The following is a 19,305-nucleotide window of genomic DNA, read 5'->3' as shown; positions in this document are numbered from 1 at the left end:
TCCCTTCCCACATAACCGTGGAAACTTAACTACTGATAAAACCATTTAATGGTATCCTGAACAACTTCATCAAAAGCCAAACCATTCATAGGCCATTTAACACCTTTTAAATTCTTCTCAACTGTCCGGGATTTTTTGTTTTTGTTACTGTTTTGTTTGGGAATTTTTCCGGCTTTTGTTTTGTGACTTGATCTAGCAGTTGGACACAATACTGGCCTTGTAAAAATGAAAAAAAGACCCTCGGGCTTTTTGCAAAGTTCTTGTTTACCGTTAAAACAAATTTAAATGCAGTGTCTTAATTTATTCTGAAAATACTCTGAGAAGCCAAAATAGCAGAGTGGAAAAAGAATGCCCTTGTTTCTCCCTTTCCCCACGTCCCCAACTTGTGACATAGAGCGTTTTATATAGAGACTTAGGAAAATACCCCAAATCCCTACGGAGCAGTTACCTGTGTGGCAATTTCAAAGGTGGATGGTGAGACTTTTCAGCTGGGGCAGTCGTAGTTCCGACTGGTGGGAAAATGGTCCTCTGCCAAGGGCTGTCGCTGGGGCCGGAGACAGCGGCGCGGGTGGGCGGAGGAGAGGCGGCGGCCGGGATTGGCCGGCGGCGGAGGGGGCGGCGCCGCGGAGAGAAGCGCTCTGCACAGCCATGGCCGCTCCTCGCGACAGGGTAGCGCACTTGCTGAGGCAACTGCAACGCGCAGCGTGAGTGCGGGCGGCGCGGGCTGGCGGGCAGGGGATCGGAGGGTGCGGCCGAGCCCACGCAGCCCCCGGGGAGCAACTCGCCCGGGCCGGCACGTTCTTCCTCGTGTCACTTTCGAGAATTAGGGGACCGGGTACCGCAGTGCGCGGCGGCCTGGACGGCGCTGTCTGCCAAGCAGCCAAGCAGCCAAACGGCCAAGCGCGGCGCGATAGGCTGCTTTTCCTCTGCCTGATCTGCGGTTTAGGAAAGTAAGGCCCAGAGAGGAGAGCGCCTGGTCCCAGATCTACGCAGGCAGCGGAGAGCTTGGAACAGTGACCCAGAGAAATGCATGTATCCAATCAACACATATGTATCGGGTGTATGTAATGTGCCCAAAACTATTCTAGGTGCCGGGGATACAAAGATGAAAGACTCTGCAGCAAAGTCTAGCAGGGAATTGCATGAGCGGACAGGAGTGAAACGGGCCTCTGCAGAATGCAGCGGACAGAGGCTGTAGAAGAGAGAGGGATGAGAGAAATCACCAGGAGCTTGACTCCCTGGCATGTACAGGGCAGTCAGGGTATTAAACGTTATGACACGTCTGACTCGCCCTCCAGAAATGCCGGGTACACAGTAGCTGCCTGATAAATATTTGTTGAATGTGCAGGTGCACACGTCCGCCTGGGAACACAGGGGGATAAATGAGCGAACAGGTGGAGATAAATAGGGGGAAAGGAGGGGACTAGAGAGGAATTTCAGGCAAAGGGAAGAGCAACACCAGAGACAAAAGCCGTAGTTCCAGGATATAAAAGTAGCTAAAGACTGGACCTACCATGATAGGAGGACGTGAGGAAAGAAAAAACAGATGGTGAAAGATCATGAATTAGAAAATAGCCAAATTTACTGGGCACTTACCAAGCACAGGGCGCTGTCCTACACACTTTACATGTACTACTACTAATAACTCTAATCCTTACGACAACGCTATGCCAAGCTGTATTATTATCCTTCTATTACAGATAAAGAAATAAAGGCATGGAGAAAAATAATTTGCCCAGTGTCATACACTAAGCAAGTGGCACACCCATAATCTGGACCCAGGTGTTCTGGCTTCACTATCCTTGTTCTCAGTCCTATGCTAAGGAATTTTAATTGTGTCCTGTAGATAATAGAAAGCTGTTGAAGCAATAGTCCTCACCGTGAAACATACTCTTTGAGATGCCCCATGAAAAAAGAATCCCATGGCCAGATAAGTTTGCGAAACTAACCAACTGCTGCATCACCCTATGGAGAGTCAGGATATACGTCAGCACACGAAGGACACTGAGAACTCCTGCAGGGAAGAAAAGAAACAAAGTTTAGCTGTATTTAAACTCTTTGTTCTAAACCTGTGTCATCACAGAACTCTTTATCAAGCAACCCCATTCATATCCCTTGGAACCAGTGTCACGTAGAACGTGTTTTTGGAATAGCTGCACGCAAAGGAGGGTGGCATGATTAGAATTAAGCTGAAGCTTTCTGGCGGCAGTGGAGAGCAAAGACTGGAGGTAATTGTCAGGCTCCAGCTAAAAGGCACCAAGGAGCGGCAATTGGTACAAGAGGGTAGATGTAAGAGATATGGAGATGTAAGAAAAATTGGTTAGAATCAGCAGGATTTTGTGTCTGATTAGTGAGACAGGAGAAGTGGAGGTTTCTGGCTGGGGCATCGGTAAACAGTGGGGCCATTTACCAACGTAGGGACTGTAAACTTTAGGAGCAAGATGATAATCATTTTGAGTTGGACATGCCTCACGTACATCCAGGTGAAGACCCCGAGCAGGTAATTGAATACATAGTTCTGGAGCTCGGGAGCGAGTTGGAAACACACCCATATATAGAGAGCAGTTGACACCATGGATGTAGAAGCAAAGGCCTTGACAAACTGTATTCCTAGAAGAAAAGGGCTGAGGATGAAGTCCTGCGGAGCAGCACTGTGTGGTGCTTTGTTCTTTGCATTTTTTTTTTTTTAATCCCATGTAGAAAGTGAGAGATTGCAGGTAAAAATCTTGGAAAATTGGGAAATGGTATCATTAGGCCCACGTTTTGCCCGGGGAAAGTCTGCCAGAGCTGAGGTGAAGCCGTGCCCACCTGCTTTGGACAGGGCAGCACTCCAGCTTCCTGAGAGACAAGTCCCTCCACCCCAGGGCAGCCCACCACTCAGTCCACACACACAGCAGCTGTGCTGACAGCCAGCTGCTCTGGCCTCATTTCCATTACCTGCTGGCCTCTTTAGGCACTTGGATTTGCACATGCTTTGCACTCTGACTGCTGGAAAAGGAACCAGCATTAAAGGATAGGAGGGGTGACCAAAGAGGTGAGAGGAAGGAAGGGAAGGAGGGAAGGACAGTTTGCAGTGCTCTCATCCCCAGGGTACCGCAGGGAACCAAGCAGCCTAACATCCGTGGGACTTAAGTGTGTGTGTGGTGGTGGTGGGGTGGGGGGGGGCGGTGGGGTCAGGCAGGGCAGATAATAAACAATAAACTAGTAAGTAAAACTTAGAGTATATTTGATGCAGCTAGGTACTAAAGAGAAAGAGAAAGCAAAGGGGGATGGGGTGTTAGAGGAGAGGGTGCAATTTTAAAGACAGAGAAAACCTCGACTACATACAGTTTCCTGTGGCTGCTGTAACCAATTACCATGAACTTAGTGGCTTAAAACAACACACATTTATTATCTTACAGTTCTGAAGTTCAGAAGTCCAAAATCAGTTTTCCTGGGCCCAAATCAAGGTGTCGGCAGGGCCACATTCCCTTCAGAGGCTCTAGGGCAGAGTCCATTATCTTGCTTTTAACAACTTCTAGAGCTGCAGTGCCTGCATTCCTTTGCTGGTGGCCCCTTCCTCCATCTTCACAGCCAGCAACGTAGCATCTCGCTTCAGCGGTCACATTGCCTTCTGTGTCAAATCTCCCTCTGCCTCTTTCTTAGAAGGACACTGTGATTACCTTTAGGGCCTACTCAGATGATCCAGGATAATCTCTCTATCTCAAGATCCTTAACACATCTGCAGAGTCCCTCTTGCCACACAAAGTAATATTGATAGGGTCCAGGGATTAGGACTGGAACAGCTTTTGGGCTCAGCTCAGCACACTCACCGGGGAAGTAACTGTTGCAGAAGGACCAGTGAAAGGGGGGCGCAAACCACGTGGCTCTCTGGGGACGTATCTGGAGGTGGAGCATGCCTGGCATGGTTTCAGAACAAGGTGTCTGGATCAGACTGAGTGAGAAGGAGATGAGGCCAGAGACACGGTGGGCATGTCGGGGTGGCCAAGGATGACCCTAAGGTTTTTGGCCTAAACAACCAAAGTTGAAGTTGTCATTAAGCTGGGATAAGGAAGAGGCTTTGAGGGGAAGACCAGGAGCTGAGTCTTAGGGAAAATGTGAGATGCCTAACAGACATTCAAGTGATGATGTCGAGTAGGAAGTTGATTCTGGAGTTCAGGAGAGAGGTCTAAGCAGAAAGAGTAAAGTGGGAGTCATCAACATAGAAGGTGATCAAGGCCATGGGACCAGGTGACGTCACTCAGGGAGTGAGTGAGTGAGTGTGGAAAGAAAAGAGAAGGATCTACGGGCTGAACGCTGGGACCCTCCAGCATTTAGAGTCACGAGCATGAAAAGAAACTAGGCCAGGAGCAGCCAGTGCAGTAAGAAGAAAACCAGGGAATTGTGTCCTGGAAACCAAGGGAAGAATGTATTTCCAGGGAGGAGGGAGTGAACGGGAGGATGCAAATGACAGGTCTGAACTGAGAACTGAGTGGTGTATTAGCACCAAGGGGAGGGCCTTAGCGACCTGGTAAGTTTGTCAGTGGAGACATGGGGCAAAGGCTCATTGGAAGATGTTCCAGAGAGAATGGGAGAAGAGAAATTGGAGATAGCAGGTGTAGTCGGCTGAAGGGGAGCGGGGGGGGGGGGGGGAACAGTGGGAAAGGGAGGGGGGACAAGAGGAAGTTGTTGGATGATGGTTGATATAATATGCGGAAGTCAACATTTTCCTACTGATGGATCAGATTTGGGGGGAGGGGGATTTTTTTTTTTTTTTTTTTTTTTTTTGGCTGTACGCGGGCCTCTCACTGCTGTGGCCTCTCCCGTTGAGGAGCACAGGCCCCGGACTCGCAGGCTCAGCGGCCATGGCTCATGGGCCCAGCCGCTCCGCGGCATATGGGATCTTCCCGGACCAGGGCACGAACCCGTGTCCCCTGCATCGGCAGGCGGACTCTCAACCACTGCGCCACCAGGGAAGCCCCTGGGGGGAGGGGGATTTTGATGACGCAGGAGAGAAAAGGAAGAACTGTTGGTAGTGATGTTTTGAGTCGTTGAGCAGGGCTGACGTTGAGTGCACAGGGGAGAGGTTGGCCTTTGCTAAGGGCGTGGCCAGTTTATTAATAATACCAGGAGGGAAGCCAGAATAATGGTGCCAGAGCCAGATGGTGGGTAGATAAGAGCCTCGCTCTAACCCTGCGGATTTCAGGGGCCCAAGGATGCGTGGGAAAAAAGGAAATGGAGTCAGTGGATGTAGGCGAGGAGGAGAGAACCAGAGGAGAGCAAGCAAGCCAGAGGGGTTAAGAGGTTGAGAGTTTTAAGCATGAAACTCTTAAATATGATGACAAGGATCAAGTAAGGGGGAAGGCTAGGACATACAGAACAGATGGAGGTCCCAAGAAAGCAAGAGGGGGTGGGATTCAGACCACAACTAAGGAGTAGGAATGATGAATTGAGGTAGCCTGAAAACTTGAAAAATATATAATAAAAAGAGAAGGGGGGATGGGTGCTCTCACAGTCCTTCGTGTTGGATAGCTTCAAGTTTGGATTTTTCCTTCCCTTTGAGTCTCTTTTCTTGTCCTGGAGGGGCGTAAAGCAGGGAAAGACCTCGAAAGTAGTGCCTTGTGAAGGACAACGCCAGGGCCTTACCTAATGCCGGTTTTCCTGCGGGAGCCGGCAAATGGCTCAGACCCGCCGCCGGGATGCTCTTGGGAGACAATTCCACGTGGCGTTCTCAGCCTTGCCCACCAGATGGCAGCCTCGGCTCATGGTGGCGCTCACACCCGCCCACGCCCGTTTTCACTTAATTCAGAGTTTTTGAGATCTTGACCGTCATTGAGTTTAACCCTTTTCCTTCCTTTCCCCTTTCCCCTCTCAGATGTGTTCATTCTAAGTTTGCAAGCGGGGGGCAGGGGTGTGGTATGCACGCACGTACCTACTGGACCCACCGGGACAGGGTCCCCTGGGCAATAGAGAGAAACATAAACCCCTTTGCGAGGCTCAGTCGGATGGAGAACAGCAGGAAGAGAAGCCGGAGAAGAGACCGTCCAAGAAATCGGAGGTGACCTGGACAGGAAGGGATACGGAGGTTATTTAAGGGAGGGAAAGTCTCGAAAGAGGAGGGCGTGGGAAATCCGTAGAGGAGCGGACTGAGAACTGAGCCGGGGTGAGGGATTCGGCGAAAAAGTGACAGATGTGACAGTAGGTGTGACAGTAATTTATGCGGACCCGGAGGGTGGGGCCGGGGAGGGGCCGAGCAGGCGGAGCAGAGAAGGGACGGAGGTGCGAGGTGATGACCAGGGTGGCCTGCAGGCCCACTGAGGGCTTCCGAACGAAACGGCCCAAAGCCTGCTGGAAGAAAGACGAAACACCCTGAAGACAACGGGAAAATAAAACGGAAAGTTCCGGGGGAGAAGCATGGGGGGATGAGGTGCGAGTAGTTAACACTGGGTCAATTTGGCCAAAGCTCCTAACCTAGGAAGAGCTGAGACCCCATCTTTTTGGGGGGGCTTAAACAATAGAAATTTATTTTTCCACAAATCCGGAAGCTAAAAGTCTGAGATCAAGGTGTCAGCGGGGTTGGTTTCTTCTGAGGTCTCTCTACTTGGCTTGTAGACGGCCGTCTTCTCTCTGTGCCTTCACGTGATCTTCCTCTGTGTACGCCTTGCGTTATATGAGATTCCATCTTGCTAGCAGGTTCGCTCTGGAGACTCTCCTTGCTGACTTGATGAAGTAAATGGCCTTACTGGCCCAGGAATTCCAGGTGCCATCTAGGAACTGAGGGCAGTCTCCAGTGGACAGCCAGCAAAAAGCCAAGGCCTCAGTCCTATAGGTCTCCGCGCCGGTTCCTCACGTCCCCCGGAGTAGCCAGAATGGGTTTGCGAGTTGCTGCGTCCACGTAGGTCCTGAGGCGGCAGCGGCCGTAGGGAATCAACCCGATGAAGCCAGGAAGCGGACAGAAGTCTTTTGGGAGAGCGCGCAGCGAGGCCTGGGGTGCCCGGCCGGAGAGGCCCTCGGGCGATGCCGGAGGGAGTCCAGCGCCCGCCCCGGGGCCTCGCCTGGCCTGCCGGTGGGGACGGGGACGGGGCACCCTCCCTTAAACCTTCCTGTAGCCCCAGAGCGCTCATCCCAGCTCCCCGCATTTAACTATAGCTTGAGAAATAAGTGGAAGAACGATCCTACAATGCTGGAAAGACTCCGAGTCACCTTTTTGTCCATGGTGATTTCTGGCTTTTTCTGTCGTGGGGTGTTTGCTGTAGCTACTACTCTGATAGCCTCTTAAGACCAGAATGCAATGTGTGTTACTTTAAGGCTTCTTATATTCTGGTTTTCTGGTTTCACGCTACGTTTTCTTTTCGTTTCCCTAGATGCCAGTGCCCAAGTCATTCTCATACTTACTCCCAAGGTAATAATACATTTTGTGTTTAGCCACAATTTCAGTTTCCACTGTTGGTAATACATTTGGGCAAAGTGTAAAGTAAGAGAATCAAGGCATGTGATAGGAAGATTGGTGAAAATTTTCACTTGAAATTGGTAGTATGAAGTTCTAATTATACTATCTCAGCTGAATGTATGCTACTGATTATGTTTTTGGCTCAAATATATATTTAATGCTATTTACAATGTCTTTCTATTTTAAACAGAATTATTTGCCAAAGCTAAAAGTGGTGACACAAATAGGATTTTAGGGTTGTCTGAGTTCATCAAACAGAATTAATCAAGATGAAATCTCTGAAAGGTTATAATACATCCCCAAAGAAGAGTCTGAAGAACAATGTGGTTCCCAGAAGGAAAAAAATTGCTTGGATCAATTTTTAAAATAACACTCTATTTCTTAATAATTAAAAATGACAAAAGTTTTCAGTTCCTACAAACATCTTCATTCTTACCAACTCCATTGTCCACAGAGCACTGGGCAGCTCATTGTAGCTTCAACGTGTCCTCAGAATGTCACATGAATTATACTGACACAAAAACAGATTTCACCTCTTAGGAGAAAAGGTCAAATCTAAACAGTGGTAAGGGATGGAAGGGAGGGGCCTGCCCACACAGGATCCTAAGCAGAAACTCACAAAGAAGCCTGTTGGGATTAGAACAGATAGAGTAACTGAGGGCTTTTTCCTGCCTAGAGAGTGACTCATCCTTCAGGACCAGCCAAGGGACCTCCCCCCACAAGTCATTAACAGCCATCCACTAAGCAGAAGCATGCCATGCCTTCCAGGCCCTCTTGGACACATGCAGAATTTTGTCTTCAGCTGATTTTCTGCAATTCTTAATTGGTTTCAACAAAGAATCAGTAATTTTCCTATTTGGGGCTATAAAATTAGTAATTTAGAGAAAGATAATCTCAGTGTTTTCTAGGATCCAATTTATGTCTTTTCCTAAATTTTAGTAACAGGAGTAATAGATTATTTCTTTAAAGCCTGTTGAGATCAAAGAAATTTGGATTATGATTAAGGATACCCTTGCCAAAGGTAGATTTTTGTCCCGTTGTGGTCTGTCTTGAAAAAAAAAAAAAAAAAAGGTAGTAAAAATTGTTCTGTAGACTTTTTTCAATCTTATGACTGGTCAAGACTGATAAAAATAAGTAGATGAAAACAAAGATAAAACCCACTAAGTAGAGGCCTCTTATTGTTCCAATATAACAGAAAATCATTTTTGCCATAACTAAACCTGATATTTTGTAAAGAAATATCAGTTTATAAAAATTTTTAAATTTCCCAAAGAAAACTAAATAGTTTACATGTATAAGCTTGAGAAATATAAATATCTCACTGTGATAAGTACCCCCCATAAAGAAAATCTTAATTTAAATAAATTATCACAGTTGCTATAAGAAGTGTAAGCAGGACTCCAATTAATGAATTTACTAATAGCTGTTCCCTAATAATAATTGAACTCTAGAGTCTAGAGGATTTTTTTCTAGTGGATTTTTACACATTATGTTTTCAAAAGTGTATTTTAAATTCAACGGAGAAAAGATTTTAAGTAACTTTATTTTCACACAATCTGCATCAAGCTAGCGTTACATTCTCTTAAAATGCAGGTTTTAATTTTAATCTAATAGGCAACAATGAAACCTGAAAAATGTATTTTAGGTAAGGCTTCAAGGGAAATGTTTATATTCACTGCTGAAAATCCAATTCGCTATCAAATGACAATATTTTTGCTCTGTTTTTGAGGCCTACTCTGATGCTAATTTTTACATTTCTAGCTCCTGGACTTTCACCTTCTGGGAAAACAACAGATTATGCCTTTGAGGTAGATTTAATCATTCTTTCTTTCTTTTATGAATGACTCGAAAGAAATACAATCAGAGTATTTTGCTAGTGCATTATTATCTCATCTGAAGTCTGTTATTAATAGATGTTCCCTAACATTATTTTATCAACACCTATTTAGCAAAGTACTTTGTCAGGATGATGGAATATAAACCTTCTGATAACACAAGTAATGTGTAGAATACTGTTTTCTGTACAGCCATTAAAATAGAGCAAATTCCCAGTTCTACGAACTCTCCAACTTGTATGATAAATCTTTAGTTTTGTAATTATAACAACCCCAAAAGAGGTGCAAGTAATCGGTTGAAGCAAGAATAACGGAACAGTTAATTCCGATGAATTTTTATCATACTGTAAGTACATAATTATTTGTATAAATCCCTGTCTCCTCCTAGTTCAGGGGTCATAAATTAAAATGTGACCAGAGGCCTGACAGTTAGTCATTCCAGGAGCAGGCTGGGGGAGGATGGTGCTGAGTTTGCTGAGAGCACAGGCCCATCTCAAGGGTGCAGCCTGCCCTCAGCCCCCTGTGATTGCAGCCACACTGGAATGCAGCCCGGTGCTGCCCGATTATTCAAGGGAGATAGAAATCCAGATGGTCACATTGCTTTTTATTTTTAATTAGATCATAAGAGTCATTATCGAAACCAAGAAAAAAAAAAGAAGAAATTTAAACATAACATCGATCAAACATCGATCAAACAAAACATGTCTTCAGGCCAAAAGCGACCCATCATGCATTGGTATAAAAGCTCTTCTCTCAAAAAAAAAAAAGCTCTTCTCTCAGCTGTAAACTTTATGAGGCCATGTTTCTCTTGTTCGTAGTTGTGTTACCAGAGCCTAGCACATGCCTGGAATATAGCAGACACTCAGTAGTGTTGGTTGGATGGGAGGATGGATGGATGGATGGATACACGCATGCAAGGGTGGTTGGATAGATGAATGGTTGGAGGAGGGAATGAAGGCACTAAAAATACACAAAGATAACAACATTTACATTGGAAAATAAGAAGATATTTGTTCATTTAAGTGTGGAGGCAAGAAGAGGCAAGCATTTCAAGTTGAGGGAACAATTGAGAGATTATGATATATTTGGGAAAAAATACATAATTCCAGTGTGACTGGAGCCAACGTTTGCTTAAAGAAGTACAATGAGTGTGAGGCCAGATGCGATGACCTAGAATGCCATGCTGGGGAATATATACTTTATTCTCTAGACAATGCGGAACCATTTCAGGGTTTTAGAAGTGAAATGACCAACTTTCTAAACACCCATCACCTAAATCTTTTTTTTATTTTCAGATGGCTGTTTCAAATATTAGATATGGAGCAGGAGTTACAAAGGAAGTGGGCATGGCAAGTATTTAAGATTTCTACAGTCTTCTATAAACGTTACACTGATTTTATTTTATTTTATTTAGGCTTTCTTAAAAACATATTTATTTATTTTTATTTGGTTGTGCCGGGTCTTAGTTACAGCATAGGGGCTCCTTAGTTGTGGCATGCAAACTCTTAGTTGCAGCATGCATGTGGGATCTAGTTCCCTGACCAGGGATCAAACCCAGGCCCCCTGCATTGGGAGTGCGGAGCCTTATCCACTGCACCACCAGGGAAGTCCCTGTATATTTTAAAACAAGTACAAATTGACAGCAGTTGAGTCTTTTGTTTTGGACTCAATGTTAAGTTTGCCAGAAGTATCTAGTGTAATCAAACCTAACTTATACATTATTTTTGTTATTGTAGGACCTACAAAACATGGGTGCTAAAAATGTTTGTTTGATGACAGACAAGAACCTCTCCCAACTCCCTCCTGTACAGACAGTGATGGATTCCTTCGTGAAGAATGGCATAAACTTTAAGGTTTATGATAATGTGAGGGTGGAACCAACCGATAGAAGGTATTCTTTGATTGTCCTTAAATTTACTTTAAGCAGAAGTCAACACATACCAATGTTGATTGAAACTTGCCCCAGGCCTTATTTAATGGCTCGGCAATTTATTTCTGAAAAACCCGACATATGGCCTTTATTTTCCCTTCTCCAAGCTTCATGGAAGCTATTGAATTTGCCAGAAGGGGAGCTTTTGATGCCTACGTGGCCATGGGTGGCGGCTCCACCATAGACACCTGCAAAGCCGCTAATCTGTATGCATCCAGCCCTGACTCTGATTTCCTGGACTACGTCAATGCTCCCATTGGGAAGGGAAAGCCTGTGACTGTGCCTCTTAAGCCTCTGATTGCAGGTAAAGACTGTTTGTCTCTTTTATTTTGCAACTGGCAAAAGGCCTCAGGAAAGACACAAGCCAGTAATTTTGGGGTGTATGTTTTCCAAAGTTTCCTGATTTCTTCATTTCCATATAGTACCTTGTTTGGAGATTGAAACAGAGAGCAATTCATTCATGTTTAAAATTCTGATTTTCATTACTGCACAGACAGAAAAAATTTGGGTCACTAGTAGGAAAGTTTGCAGAGTTAAGCTATGAAGTCACTATGTGGAAGAGAAGGGAAGGTCATCGTCTATAGATTATTAGATCCTCCTGCACGCAGGTTTGACTTCTGAGCCTCTCTCGGTTTTGTCCCACTTTGCCAGCCACTGTGGAGTTTAAGGGGAACGTTCCCTTTTATTTTTCTGATGTTGACTCAACCCTTTCTTCCACCTAATGGCTCCTCAGCTGACCTGGGGCTTTGTCTCTGCCCTGGGACATGTGGCCAGCGTGGCCTCGTCACTCTGGGCGACACCTGCTCTGTGGCTGCCAGGGCACAGACACGCACATCCAAATTAGAATCGCTTGTCTGTTCCGCACAGACCTTGGGACCTTTCTGTCTTGTCTTCCCTCCCATTTTATGGCTGTCAGCATATCACTGTCTAAAGTCTTACATCTAAAATGTACTAGCTGGACAATATCAGGGTTTTTTTTTAAATTTAATTTAATTTATTTATTTTTATACCGCAGGTTCTTATTAGTTATCTATTTTATACATATTAATGTATACATGTCAATCCCAACCTCGCAATTCATCCCACCACACCCACCCCCAGGAAAATATCAGTGTAAAGTCTTGTCCTCTCTCTCCTCCCGCTCTCCTACTCCCACTGTGAACGGGTCCTGTGATGGGGCAGGAGTGAGTTGACAGCGGATGAACTGCTTTGACGTGAATGAGTGATCAGCAGGGGGCAGCATAATTGATGTCTGGCAAATGGAACCCTCTGGTGAAACTGTGTCAGCATCACACAGAGGGGTGATTAGTGAAGTTTAGAAACTTGACGGAACTACAAAACCGCAGAGTCCGGCAAAGGCAGAGTGTTACTGTTCTTGCTGCCAAGAGGGAATAAAGATGTCTTTTAGAGATGGCAAACACGAGTTTTCTTCCCCGAGATGCCCAGAGGCCTGCTTTTGAACTCCCAACTGCAGCTGCTTAAGCTCTGACGCTAGAGGAGCCCGAGGCTCCCAGAACTCCTCCCTGTCAATACAGAAACAGACGTCACACATACACGTTAAACACACATGTGTGTGATACAGACATGAACACCATGCATGCATATTAGGCATACATACATGTTAGTGCCAATACGGACATCAAACATACGTGCGAACACAGATACAGGCATCATGCCTACATATCAAGTGCGCGTACGTGTTAGGCTTACATGCATGTTAATGCAGACACAGACACCATACATGCCAAACATGCATGCGTACTGATGCAGGCACTGCCATCACACACATATGTTAAACACGGATGCTGGCATGTTAATGCCAACACAGGCATCAGACCTGTTACTCACATGTTAATGTAGACACAGTCATACACGTTAAGCATACATGCATGTTAATACAAATACAGACATCAGGTGAGCAAACAAGGGCAGCAAACTTTCTCCTCTAACCTTGCTCCTTATTTCCTAAGACTTAATTATCTCCACTGACCTTTATTTAGATGCTTTATTAAAACTGACATTTTTTTTTTGTTCAAGTCCCAACTACCTCAGGAACTGGGAGCGAAACTACTGGAGTTGCCATTTTTGACTACGAACGCTTGAAAGTAAAAACTGGTAAGAACTTTGCCCATAAAAAAATTTTTAAATTCTCTCTCTTACCTTTCAACTAACTCCACCACCCCCTTTTCTTTAACCCTAATATTTAAAATTCAAGGAGTTACAGAGTTAAGGAAAGGGTATGTACATAGACACATTTTCTTTCTTTTCCCACATACATATAAAAAATATGAAGCAGTCTAATAAACACGTTTTTGAGAATTACCTACAAAAGCTCATTGAAATGCCATGAATCTTAATTGGCCATTTTTCTGCCCAAGTTAGTGACTATAGATCAGTGATAAGTGGTTATTCCCTTTCTTAGACATCTTTTTTACATTCTAACTCAATTTCATTGAGGTGTAATTTTTATATAATAAAATGTATACATTTTAAGAGTCTAGTTTGATGAGTTTTGACAAATATATACCACAAGTACCCACCACCCCAGTCAAGATACAAAACATTCCCACTTCTCCAGAAAGTTCCCTCATGCTCCTTCCCAGTCAATCCCTCCAGCCCCATTCCCAAGTAACCACCATTCTGCTTTCTACCTTCTTTGTCATCTTTATCCTGTCTTCTTCTCTGACTCTCAGCTAATGTGGGGGAAATGTCCCTCTCCTTGAGTCTGGTTCAATATCCTTATTCCAGGCCTTCGTAGTGGAATAGATTGGCATTGAACTGCACATATATGGTAACTTCTCTTTTTAAATTACATTATCCTTTGACATTGTTAAATATAATAATGATAGAAACCAACACTTAAATACTACCTTAAATTTTTTTAAAGACTTCCCCGTCGTATTATCTACTGTGATCCTTACAACAGCTCCGGGAGGGATGGAGGCCCTGCGTTATTAGGGTCTAATCTTACAGAGAACTCAGAAAGGCCCAGACACGTACCAAAGACGTGCAGCAAATCACAGAGCAAGGACCCAAACCAGTGGTTTGCTAGTAAACCAGCTCTCCAGAATTTAATGAGTAAATAAGCCCTGAGAGCTTATTTACTTCCCTGGAGCTGGGAAGACATGGGTATAGTGGCTCGTGTAAACTGCAAGGGGCTTCGGCCACTGAAAAACCTGGTTTCTGACCCCAAATCTCTTCCCGCTAATCCTTTCTGCCTCCCTATATGAGAATGAATCTTATCTCATATTTTAATTTTTTTTAAAGGCTAATGAGATCTGGAGACTTATGGTATATATTTTTTAATTAATTAATTTATTTATTTATATTTGGCTGTGTTGGGTCTTCATTTCTATGCGAGGGCTTTCTCTAGTTGCGACAAGCGGGGGCCACTCTTCATCACGGTGCGCGGGCCTCTCACTATCGCAGCCTCTCTTGTTGCGGAGCACAGGCTCCAGACGCGCAGGCTCAGTAGTTGTGGCTCACGGGCCCAGCTGCTCCGCGGCATGTGGGATCCTCCCAGAGCAGGGCTCGAACCCGTGTCCCCTGCATTAGCAGGCAGATTCTCAACCACTGCGCCACCAGGGAAGCCCTCATATTTTAATTTTTTTAGGATAATTTGTTACCCTAAAGTTATTTAAATTTTAAAAAATTGTGTACGTACCTATAGCCTCTGTTGAAAATCCCTGCCTTAGGTATTGCTTCGCGAGCCATCAAACCTACACTGGGCCTGATCGATCCTCTGCACACCCTGTACATGCCTGAGCGGGTGATCGCCAACAGTGGCTTCGATGTGCTTTGGTAGGTACCCATGCCACCTGCAGGGGCTCTGCCGGTACTCGGTTGACGGACAGTATTTTACTGCTGAAAGCCCTTGTTAAGCACTCACTGATTGTGCGCCACAACAGTGCTGGCTTTGGCTGTCATTATCCCCTTTCCCGAGTGACAAAGCTAAGCTGTAAAGATGAGGCGAGGCCCTAGGTGAGCCACAAACCTGCTGTTTGGGATGGACCGGCCCAGCCACAGCTGCAGCCACGGGGACACAGGGAGGGAAGCAGCGGCAGCTGGCAGGCAGCATCTCAGACCCACAGCACTGCCTCTGCTGCACTAACCAGGGGATGCCAGGGCTGCAGCCTCAGGCACACAGCAGGGGCGGCAGCGCCCACCGCCGGAGCTGGAAGGGCTAGCTGTCGGCACGTCACACGCATCATCACTTCACCACAGCTCTGTGCCACACAGAAAAGAAAACTGGGCTGGAGGTGTTGAGCAGCTTGCCCAGGGTCACACCACGTGCTCCCCGGGCTTCATCTGCCATGTGCTGATGGCTCCCTCATCAGTGTTTCTGCCACAGGCCTCGCTCACGAGCTCTGGGCCCTGCGTTCCAGCGGCATCACGGGGACCCACGGGTACTCCACATTCACCTGGTCCAAAAGACCCTATTCCACCCATTTGCACATGCACATTTCTTCTCATTTTAACATCTCTGAAATCAAGGCATATCTGTATATCTGTGGCATGGCAGTATGGTTTTCTTCCTCAGTGGTACTTTTTTTTTTAATGGTGCATCTTATAAAGCATGGCATCTTGAAGTTGATGAAATCTTACAATTCTCTCAATCCCCCCACCCCTCACAGCTTCCCCTCCTGGGTCCCTGACCTTAGCGAGCAGCAGGACCCAGTATGGACTTCTCCCTCGCCGCGTGCCCACACCGAGCCACAGAGCCCCTCTCTTGTCCAACTCAATCTCTCCCATCTGCTCCCGCCTCAGCTCAGGCCTGCCCCAGCTCTTGCCTGGACAGTATCCAATCTCCTTATCAGTCTCCCTGCTTCCGTCCCACAGTCCTTCTGTCTGTCCTCCATACTGGCCTCAACAAGCTTCCAGAATGCAATATGACCACCGTGCATACACACGGGCATTTATACACACACACACACACACACACACACACACACACACACACCCCTCTACCTTACAAGTCTGTCATTGCCTTTCCACACCTACTGTCTGAAAGCCAAAGTCCCTGGAATGTCCCCAGTGCTGAGCACTTTATCTGCTTGGAGAACTCTTCTTTCACTTTCCACTGGAGCATTCTGTCATTGATGGAGCCTTTGCTGACCCTCCCCTCCCCTCCCCTCTCCTTAAGAACCACTCTGTCCTTTGCCCTTACCCACTGGGGGCCTGTGCATTGCTTCGGAGACACCGCTCTTCACACGCCAGTCTCCCTCACTGCACCGCGGGCTTGGCAAGGACAGGACCATCTCATGCACTTCTCCATCCCTACTCCTTGGCACAGAGACCGTCACATCATTGGTACTCAATTAACAACTGTCGAGTGAAGTTCACACAAGCAGGAGGCAGCAGAGTTAGGATTCACATCTAGGTCTACCCAAGTCCATGGTCTGCTTTTCTTACTGCATTACACTGCCCGCCAAGAGACTGGAGAAAACTGTGTCCAACTCCATCCTGGTCAATGTTGTCAGTACTCTGAAGAGTTGTCCTCTAATAACTTGGAAATAAGATTACGCTCCCTAGCTGTGAACTGCATAATAAACAGACTAAAGCAGTCATGTTTAAATGAATGACTCACAGACCCAAAGGCTTTGCTGTCAGTAAAAGCGGGGAGTGGGCTCAGAAGAAAGGAGAGTGATGGTAGTGGCCCTTCCAAGGACTGACCACGGGAGAGTGCACGTGGCCCGAGGGGTCTGCCCTTGAGGCCCAGCAGCCTGTTCTGAAGATGGACACACCCTTGTATTCAACCTTAGAGGCAGTTCCCCTCGTTAGGGCTCCATGGGCTTTCTGACCATAACTGGGCATCCACAGACTTGCCAATAGGGAGAATGGATACCTAGAAGACTCAGGTGTCTGTCCCCCTCAGCAGTTATATTTCTTGTTATAAATCAATAATCAGACTTCCAGGTTTTACACATAGTTTCTGTGAGCTCAGCTCAGTGAATCTGCCCCTTCAAGACAGATCTGATCTTGCGCCCAGAATCAAGATGCACAGCAGGGCAGAGGTTTAACTCTGCACCTTGGTGGAGTCATCAGCACCCCGTCCACCCCACGTGGACACCTCCTTCTTGCCTTGCCCAGATTTCCTGTTTAGAACCACAAACCCATAGCTTTTGTCCACCAACTAATTCTTTTTGAAGTTCTAATACTTTTTCAAAAGATGTTATCTGCTTCACACATGTAGAAGAAAGTAAATTCTCCGTTCTAAGACTGAAAACTATAACTCATGCACAAAGTAGTTCACGTTATACTGTGTTCCCAACAAATCGTTGATCTAGATGATTGCGTTTATTCTCATCTCCTGCAGTCGATTAGCTAGAATTCATGGCAGGCCAGTAGGTAAAGGAAGCTCTGATGCTTTATTCTTAAAACAGCCAACCCTGAATTTAGAGCATGTAAGAAGAAAGAATTCGATTTTTTGTTCAGGCCAAGAATTAATAATAATGGTGAATGATAAGTTTTACAAAGTGCTGGTACTTTACATATGTGAACTTAATTTTCACAGCAGCACCATGAAGAAAGACATACAATGATTTATCCTCATCTTAGAATCACAGGGAGGATGGTGACTCCCCTCAGGCCCACAGTGGGGAAGTCTGGTGCCAGAATTTACATCAGGGGGGCCGACCCACTGCACTGTACTCTTATAGGAGGCTAGTGTAACTGTGACCCTTCTTGGATGGGTAATATGGTGTTTGATCAATGCAAGGTATAAAATGGTAAATATACTTTAGAAGGAAGTCATTTTTCAGATTCAGTGCTTTTCTTGATGCCTTAAATGTTTAAAAAATTCAACATCATAAAGATATACTGGCACTAGAAAGGAACCATATGTAATCTTATACATACTGGTCAAAACCACTGTAGTGCCGTTAATGTCAACTTCACTGTGTTAATTGCCATAATAAGCAATGACTGTTGTGGACAAGAGGCTGATTAGTGAGATGAGCTGTGATTATCGGCACTACAGAGCATATCCACAGGGGGTGAGTGCCGAGCATTCTGAGACAGTTTGGGATCTGAATGGAGGAAAGGAGGAAAAGGATGCTTTCAACTGTGTGTTTTAAATATTCCTTGTTAGTCACGCCCTGGAGTCCTACACTGCCCTCCCGTACCACATGCGGAGCCCCTGCCCTGCAAATCCCATCACTCGGCCAGCCTACCAGGGCGGCAACCCCATCAGTGACATTTGGGCAGTCCACGCGCTGAGGATCGTTGCTAAGTACCTGAAGAGGTATGTCACCCGGAGGGGACGGAAACAGAACAGAAAAGCCACTTTCCACCTTCCCGTGAAATGTGGCGCACCAGATCCTGAAATGTCCTGAGCAAGCCCGCTCACCAAAAAAATCAGTCACTGTACGTACAGAAGCACCAGAGACCAGCAACCTCTGGAGGGAGCCCCATGAGGACAGATGAAAACTGGATCCTTTGATCTGAAAAGGCAAAGATCATGAGGGGACAGCATAGGAGCCCCTAATTTATGAAGGATGCAGGTAGAAGGTTTATTCATCAAAGCCTCAAAACCAAACCGGGGGGAGGGGAGATGTCCTTTGAGGTCTGGCTACCAAGGGCAGAAATGAGAACCACAGAGGAGACAGATGTTGGCCCTGCCCCATCAGGCCCTGTCCAGAGGCACACAGGGTGGACCCATGAGCAAACGCACATGAACTCAATTTAAGAAATAAATGTGTAGAGATGTCTGTCCTGGGAGATATGAAAGCCTTCCTGAAAAGATTCCTAAAAGGTTTGGAAAGATTTATGCATGAAATAGCCATAATAGACTCTTGAGAGAGAGCACAGATATACTTAGAGATGAAAACTGATCCCTGAGACATTAAGACTTCTGCGAAGTCGAACTCCCCTTTGTATTTATACACAGCGGAGGGCAAGAACGGGCAGGTTAGGACTAGATGTGAGCGTGGTGCCTCCCCCGGCCTGGAGGGGGAGGGGCCTAGGAGAGCGTTTTGCAGTGGAGGTAGGGGAGGGACACGGAACTGTCTCCAGCTCGGAGCCCAGCAGGGAGGATTTGTCTGGGTAGAAGCAGATGCAGATGATGGCCAGCCAGGTGTCTGACGGGGACACAAGGCTTGGCATGGCAGCTG

General features: G+C 46.1%; 2 protein-coding genes across 5 annotated transcripts in view; one reads left to right on the top strand and one right to left on the bottom strand.

Moving 5' to 3' along the window:
• Positions 1-19,305, bottom strand: part of LOC111185582 (uncharacterized) — a 180,450-nt gene that overhangs the window by 88,456 nt on the left and 72,689 nt on the right. For 2 of the 3 annotated variants that reach the window (XR_016388550.1, XR_016388549.1), the window contains one exon: positions 449-2,014. Coding sequence is in view for 1 of the 3 variants with exons in the window: in XM_089899072.1 (XP_089755198.1) it covers positions 1,880-2,014 (135 nt within the window). In the remaining 2 variants the exon portion in view is untranslated. The remainder of the gene's footprint in view (positions 1-448; positions 2,015-19,305) is intronic. The other variant, XM_089899072.1, reaches the window with a different exon arrangement.
• Positions 608-19,305, top strand: part of ADHFE1 (alcohol dehydrogenase iron containing 1) — a 33,763-nt gene continuing 15,065 nt past the window's right edge. Inside the window, exons 1-9 of one of the 2 annotated variants that reach the window (XR_002647592.3) lie at positions 608-704; positions 7,344-7,381; positions 9,191-9,237; positions 10,560-10,613; positions 11,001-11,155; positions 11,302-11,498; positions 13,232-13,309; positions 14,890-14,995; positions 18,285-18,437. Coding sequence is in view for 1 of the 2 variants with exons in the window: in XM_022595268.3 (XP_022450976.2) it covers positions 649-704; positions 7,344-7,381; positions 9,191-9,237; positions 10,560-10,613; positions 11,001-11,155; positions 11,302-11,498; positions 13,232-13,309; positions 14,890-14,995; positions 18,285-18,437 (884 nt within the window). In the remaining variant the exon portion in view is untranslated. The remainder of the gene's footprint in view (positions 705-7,343; positions 7,382-9,190; positions 9,238-10,559; positions 10,614-11,000; positions 11,156-11,301; positions 11,499-13,231; positions 13,310-14,889; positions 14,996-18,284; positions 18,438-19,305) is intronic. The other variant, XM_022595268.3, reaches the window with a different exon arrangement.

Source organism: Delphinapterus leucas, chromosome 17 (genome assembly GCF_059928025.1).
Source record: "Delphinapterus leucas isolate spDelLeu-1000000601 "Yukka" chromosome 17, BTC_Dleu_Yukka2, whole genome shotgun sequence".
Classification (NCBI taxonomy): Eukaryota; Metazoa; Chordata; class Mammalia; order Artiodactyla; family Monodontidae; genus Delphinapterus; species Delphinapterus leucas.
This window is presented reverse-complemented; position numbering and strand designations above follow the sequence as displayed.